Source organism: Colobus angolensis, unplaced genomic scaffold (assembly GCF_000951035.1).
Source record: "Colobus angolensis palliatus isolate OR3802 unplaced genomic scaffold, Cang.pa_1.0 Scaffold169, whole genome shotgun sequence".
NCBI lineage: Eukaryota > Metazoa > Chordata > Mammalia > Primates > Cercopithecidae > Colobus > Colobus angolensis.
The window spans coordinates 3,430,748-3,437,512 of record NW_012114810.1 but is presented as its reverse complement, the minus strand read 5'-3'; the positions used below and the strand labels follow the sequence as shown (position 1 = coordinate 3,437,512).

The window sequence follows — 6,765 nt, the reverse complement described above, 5'->3', positions numbered from 1 at the left end:
CTTGGTGCAGCCTGGCTCAGGGACCTTGGTGCAGCCTGGCTCAGGGACCTTGGTGCAACCTGGCTCTGGAATCTTTGTGTTTCCAGGTTGTGGAACCTTTGGGTGGCATGGTTCCTTGGTTATGGGTCCCTGAGGTGGAGGCTGGCTGGGTTGTTTCACCTGGTGCTGTTGAAGCTGAGGTGGTGGGGCAAAGGTCTGCTTCTCCTGGTAAGAACTCATGCTTCAAAGGATGCTGGACCTAGAGACAAAACAGCTGATTCAGTGCTTTGATTAAATAGGAATGAAGCCCAGTTTAATGACAAATATCTGTCATTTCATTCTGTTTCAGAACTGAGAGCCTCTCTTTTCTTTCTTTTTCCCTGAATTTGAGATCATGGGATGCTTTGATGATCCCTACATATCTTCCAGGGAATAAGGTAAAGTTGACTTCTTCCACATCCTTTAAGTGGAGCCTTTCTCTACGCTTCTTTTCTTCCTGTTACATCTCAAAACCTACGTACAACATGAAAACACATACAAATATGCAAATATATATTCTGAAGCTTTCGCTTACACACTCTTTGAAGAATCCTCTAAGCCCTTGAATTAAGCAGAAAGTCTTAGTGGCTTTTCTGGTCTTCAGCTGCTCAGGGTTCATCTGAGGAATCGAGTGAAAAGAAATGCATGTTTCCTGCTCTGCCCTGATTAAATCACTTTTAATACCACTCTTGGCTGTGTGTCATTGGCTGAAGATTGATGTGACACCTCAGGTTTTCAATAATTTGGAAAGATTGTAACATCAGCAGTCTAGAATCTACTCATGTCCTCCTCATAGAGTACCATAGTTCTCCCAGGAAAACTCTTATCTAAACTTCCCCCTAAGACTCCAACAATCCACCTGGGAACCTCCGTCCACCCTGTGTCCACGGCACATGCTCTCTGGCAGGCTCTCCACATCATTGCTGCCTCCCGACACATGCCCATCTCTCATAGCCCTTCCTCGTTTTGCCACAGCATGGTACCTGCTTTCCCTCTCTACTAATCACTCCCCATGTTTTTTTTTTTTTTTTTGAGACGGAGTCTTGCTCTGCCGCCCAGGCTGGAGTGCAGTGGCCGGATCTCAGCTCACTGCAAGCTCCGCCTCCTGGGTTTACGCCATTCTCCTGCCTCAGCCTCCCGAGTAGCTGGGACTACAGGCACCCGCCACCTCGCCCGGCTAGTTTTTTGTATTTTTTAGTAGAGACGGGGTTTCACCGTTAGCCAGGATGGTCTCAATCTCCTGACCTCGTGATCCGCCCGTCTCGGCCTCCCCAAGTGCTGGGATTACAAGCTTGAGCCACCGTGCCCGGCCATCACTCCCCATGTTTGCAAATTTTAGTCAAGTATATGTTTTCTGATGGATTATATATCAATGGAATAAAGAAAAACTTATCTTTTGATCATCAAAATTGCCAATATAATGCCCTGTAAATTAAAAATTTCCAATACATGTTGACAGGAGAGTACTCTTGAAGTGGGTATATTATATTGTCTTGCTAACTTAACAGGCCTTTACAGAAATCACTCCCCTTTTCTGATTCCAAGTTCCACAGCTGTGATCTGAGTGGAAAGTCAAAATATGTATAAGGTCACCTTAAACAAAAGTTGTTATTGCATTTAAAATAAATATATTTATTGCACAGCAAAGAGGTCTCAATCAAAATAAAGAATCTATTGGAGAATATTAAGATGTTCCCAATGGGGAGACTCACCCGCTATGCAGAGAAGGTCGAGCTGTTCAGCCTCTGGGATCTGGTGAAGAGTCTCTTGTTAGCTGATATTTATATAGAAAATGAGCCCTGCCTTAAGAAAATTGGATTTTTTTTAAAGACTGCTCTACCTTCATTCCAGCTTTTGTGATAAATATCTCTGGCTTAACATTTTTTGTCACTTAAGCTCTGACAGTGGTGTCACCTGGGCCTGACTCACTGTCCACCCTTTGTGGTGTGGTTGCTGTGGGCAATGGGATTCTTGAATGGCAATGTATTAAATTAGGAGGAAGTTCCATACTGCTAGGACCAGAAACAGCCATGCCTCTTGGCCTGGGGCCTAATCTTTAGCCAGATTAGTCCTATTGGACTTCTTCATGGTTGAAGTGGACATTGAAATAACAATAGGCATTTCTGGTTTTTCTGGGAGGCCATGGGGATGGTGCAGAATAAGTGAATCATCTGATTTTCGATCTCTTAGTGGATTCGTACCTGGGAGGGGCAATGGAAGGCAAAATGCCTGCTTTGGAAATAAGTTGCTTTCACTGTAAAGGTGCCATGTTGATCAGGGATAGCAGGTGTCATTGAGATGGACAGGCAGGATTGACTGGATCTGTGTGACATTGTGGCTCAGCCCTGAAGACCCTGCCTCTAGTGGTATCTTTCTTCTCCAGGGGTGACATAGGAACAGGAAAGTACTGATTCCCTGGGTTCATACACCAGCCATTTCCTCTGATCACTACAGGATGAACCTCAAGACACTAACTCAGAGTTGCCCTCAATACACACTCTCTTACTAGGTGCAGCCCTTGGGAAATCCAGACATCCTTACATCTCAGGCATGTGAATAGCTCCTTCTTTCCCAATGCTCCACCGCTGTGTTACTCCCCTGAACCTGATGCCCAGGCAGTGCCTCCACCATCAGCTCCTTCTACCAGGTTCCCAAAGCCCTTTGTTCTACTTCAACTTCACACAGTGCCTGGTTATCGTGGGTATTAAGTCAATGGACAGTCATTGTTCTCCTGAATAGAGCTGTAGGTTCATGGAAGGGAGAAAGGAAGTGAGAAAGAAACAGATAGATAAAGAAGAAAGGAAAGAAAAGAAGAAGGAAAGAAGAAAAAAAGAAAGGAAGGAAGGAAGGAGGGAAGGAAGGAAGGAAGGAAGGAAGGAAGGAAGGAAGGAGGGAAGGAGGGAAGGAGGGAAGGAGGGAAGGAAGGAAGGAAGGAAGGAAGGAAGGAAGGAAGGAGGGAAGGAAGGGAGAAAGAGAAAGAGTAAAAAAGAAAAGAAAAGAGGAAAGACAGGGAGGGAGGGAGGAAGGCAGGAAGCCACAAGGCAGCTTCTTGGGCGTGATTCACTGTCCTGTGCCAGGCCTCCTGGTGTGAGCTGAGAAGAGGTGTGAGCTGAGAATTCATGAAGGAGAAGAGACTTCCCCTCTCTTCCACACCCATCTCCTTCCCTCTCTGTTAGCATTTGTTTGACCAGCCACCTCCCTCTGGGATGGGGCCAGGGCCACTGCCATGACTAAACTCTGGGCTCTGGCATCACATTAGCTCTTTTTCACGGTTGGGTCCAAGTTTTTCTCCTCAGCAAATCCACATCTCAGGAGCCACAGACCCAGGGGGCTTCGGCCAGACCCTGCTGCTCCACCTGGGATTTTCCTCCCCAAAGGGAGCTGCCTGCTGCTCCTCCATGAATCCCGGTCTCCCTCATTTTCTTCCTCGATTCTGCACCTTGCTTCTAGAGGAAATTCCTTTCTGATTTCCTGTGTCCCTTCCCTGGGCGGGTTCTCTCCTGCCCTTCTCTAACTCATACCTCATTCACCCCAACAAAAGCCTCTCTGCCATCAGCTTGTTGAAGTTCTCGTTTTACTCCAACCCTGTTATTCCTGTTTAGTTAAACACACTCAGCACCGGAAAGTTAAGCCTCTTTCTGCCTTTCAGAGAAGCTTTGTCTTTTCATGAGCAGTGTTGGGTGTGCTGATAAATCTGACCTCAGTTTTAGAGAAGGTACATTGAGTGACTTCTGAAGGCGAGTCCCACCTCCCCAGGTACCTTAGTCTTTCCCACTGGCTCCCTTCTCTGGTGGCAGGAGACTGTAAGTCATCCAACTGCACTGTTCTGGGACTTTCTTGGGACTTGTGTGTGGATGGTACTGGGTGCCTCTTCAGCACTCTCCAAATCTGCCGAACCTTGCTCTTGTTTTCTGCCATGGCCATGTGGACCACTCACACACCTTGCCTAGAGTTCTGCCTCTCCTCTGCTGATCTGAGGGCCTCTGATGACCCAGCATGAGCTGTCTGTAGGAATCTGTAATGCACTTGTGGATATGCAAGCTTGAAGTTCACTGTTAGCATCCCGTGGCCACACTTCACCAGTGGAGGACATGAGCTGGTAGATAATGCTTTCCTCTTTCATTTCTAGGGGAAACCCTTCTGTGACATAATTCTCTGTCAGCTCAGATCCTGAGGATCAAGTTCCAATTACCCTTACTGGTTGCCTACTTAGTAATATACACTTTGTAATATATTGATTTTTCCTTTTGCCTAGCCTCACCCTGTTTATTTCATATTCCTCTTTTCTATGATTACATTCTCAAAGAAACTAGCTCCACGTAAGATACTGTCTTAGGCTCAGTTTTGGGGGAACCCAGGCTAGGGTATATAATGAAATGCATGCCCCATTTAAAGTACAGAGAAAGAAACACATTGCCCAGTGATGGAAATCAGTGCTTAGGCCAAGGTCAGAGGAATCATCTGCTGGGAAATGTAAGAAATTTGGAACTGATGTAAGGCCTGTGTTTGGAGACTGTGGAACTGAGCTATCCAATAAAGTAGGCACTAGTCATATGTAAATATTTAAGTGTAAATGTATTAATAGATATTTGGGATCTGGATTGTGGAAGAACAGTGTGGCCACGCTGAGCAATTGGAACTCTGGTGTAGATCCTGTTATCAGATATTTATGTATATTCCTCTAAACAGGATTTTCTGATCTGTTTTTGTGGAGTTTAAAACCCTGGGGCTGACCTGGTAAAAGTAGTGAAAGTTAACATCATGATTTAAAGGAGATAAGCGCACTGGCAACTTTAGGTCTGGGTTATGTGCAGATGCCCCAGGCATGAGGGTGGCTCAGGGAGCTAGGCCTTGGTTCTCTGTCTCTAAAGCATGCTCTGTGATCTAACATCACTATCTCTGTTACCGTCAGAATCTTGCTACTGTTCTTAGTGAAAACGGCTCCCACCACCCAGCAGGATTCTGATCACCAGCGCGTGGCTGCCCAGCAATGATGGATGCACAACCGTCACAAGGTGATGTGTCCACCAGGATCCTGTGTTTCAGATGTCAGTGGAAATTGAACAGCATCTGATAACAAAACGGATTATACAAATAACTTTGTTTTTGTTTTTTTTTGAGGCAGAGTCTCACTGGAGTACAGTGGCATGATCTCGGCTGACTGCAGCCTCTGCCTTCTGGGTTCAAGTGATTCTCATGTCTCAGCCTCTTGAGTAGCTGGGATTACATGCGTCTGCCACCATGCCCAGGTAATTTTTGTATTTTTAGTAGAGATGGGGTTTTGCCATGTTTGCCAGGCTGGTCTTGAACTCCTGACCTTAACTGATCCACCAGCCTCAGGCTCCCAAACTGCTGGGATTACAGGTGTGAGCCACTGCGCCCTGCCTGTACCAATAACTTGAATGCTTCCTGCACTGCTTACTCCATAGGACTTGTAAATCAGATGTAGATAAAATAATGCCCTGCATTGTTTACTAGTACAGTTTCATGTTACTGCCTTGGTTCTCGCTAAAGTGCCAGATATTTGACTCCTTTCTCCCATTTTTATGGAGCCATCTGTGCTAAATGAGTTAAGTAAAAAGACAGACTGTCCTATTGTTATCTTGTTATCAGTCTTGACATCACAGCCTCCCTGATAGGATCTCAAGGATCCCTGAAAGCCTGCAGGCCACACTTAGAAACTGATCTAGCATAACAGTATCAGGGTGCCTAGATCTGTAGAATGAAGGCAATTCTCATTGTTGGCCCAGCCACACTGGACCCTGAGGCAAGGTAACATACAAAATCTTGAGATGGGGAACACCTAGAAACTATACAGTTACAGTCTCAATAAAGTATCCTGCCAGGGTGTATTACTCTAGAGAAGGATTAGTTGGAAGGAGGACTAAAATGACTACTGAGGATCTGACAAATAAGACCAAATTACAAACAGAAAAAAGTTCATCTTATTATCCACTTGCATGCCCTGTCCTCACAGATATTAAGAATTGGTTTTTTGTCTGTCATTTTGGAATGCAGAAATCGGATATTTACAAAAAAGCTCATGTCCTCAAATAGGCACAGCGGCCTCAAAGAACTATTGAATCTGAGAACTATAGAGACCCTCACTGTGCAGATAACTTGCCCTGTTCAATCTTCCTGTTTGAATAAAAGTCATTTAAAAAAATCTCCACCCTTTAGAAATTATTTGTTAGCAAATGGAAAATACACGTAAAGTTATTTTGCTGCATTTCAAAGTACAATGGGTGTCTCTAGAAAAAACATTTGTGAGACTGAATTTTGATCTGAACTAGCTGTTTTTTATAAAACAAAATTTGTACTTGAAAGAACAACTGCCGGGCAAACTGTTCACTCAGACTTGGGTATTTGGCAGACACTTGCTTGAAAACGAACTGAATGAGCCTTTCGCTTCGAGGAAAACAACGGACAGTATTTGTGGCAGTAAGACCCTAAGGGAGCCCCAGTGGCCTCCTTCTTGGCATTTATGCCTTTATATAATCCTGTGTGTGACCTGTCTTTTATTTATTTATTTATTTATTTTCAGACAGGATCTTGCTCTGTTACCCAGGCTGGCATGCCGTGGCACAACCACAGCTCACTGCAGTCTCAAACTTCTGGGCTCAGGTTGCCCTCTAGCCTCAGGCTCCCAAAGCACTAGGATTACAGGCATGAGACACTGAGATTGGCCTCCTTCTAATCAATAGGCTGTAACAAACGTGACAGGATATCATTCCATGATTATGTGAC

The 6,765-nt window shown here is 45.0% G+C and overlaps 1 protein-coding gene across 1 annotated transcript in view; it reads right to left on the bottom strand.

The window, feature by feature from the left end:
* The window catches only part of SPRR3 (small proline-rich protein 3), a 3,255-nt gene extending 1,480 nt beyond the window's left edge, over window positions 1-1,775 (bottom strand). The window contains exons 1-2 of the mRNA XM_011937942.1: window positions 1,731-1,775; window positions 1-238 (exon numbers count right to left, since the gene is read on the bottom strand). Coding sequence (XP_011793332.1) covers window positions 1-219 — 219 coding nt within the window. The 5' untranslated portion in view covers window positions 220-238; window positions 1,731-1,775. The remainder of the gene's footprint in view (window positions 239-1,730) is intronic.
* Between the last annotated feature and the right edge of the window lie 4,990 nt (window positions 1,776-6,765).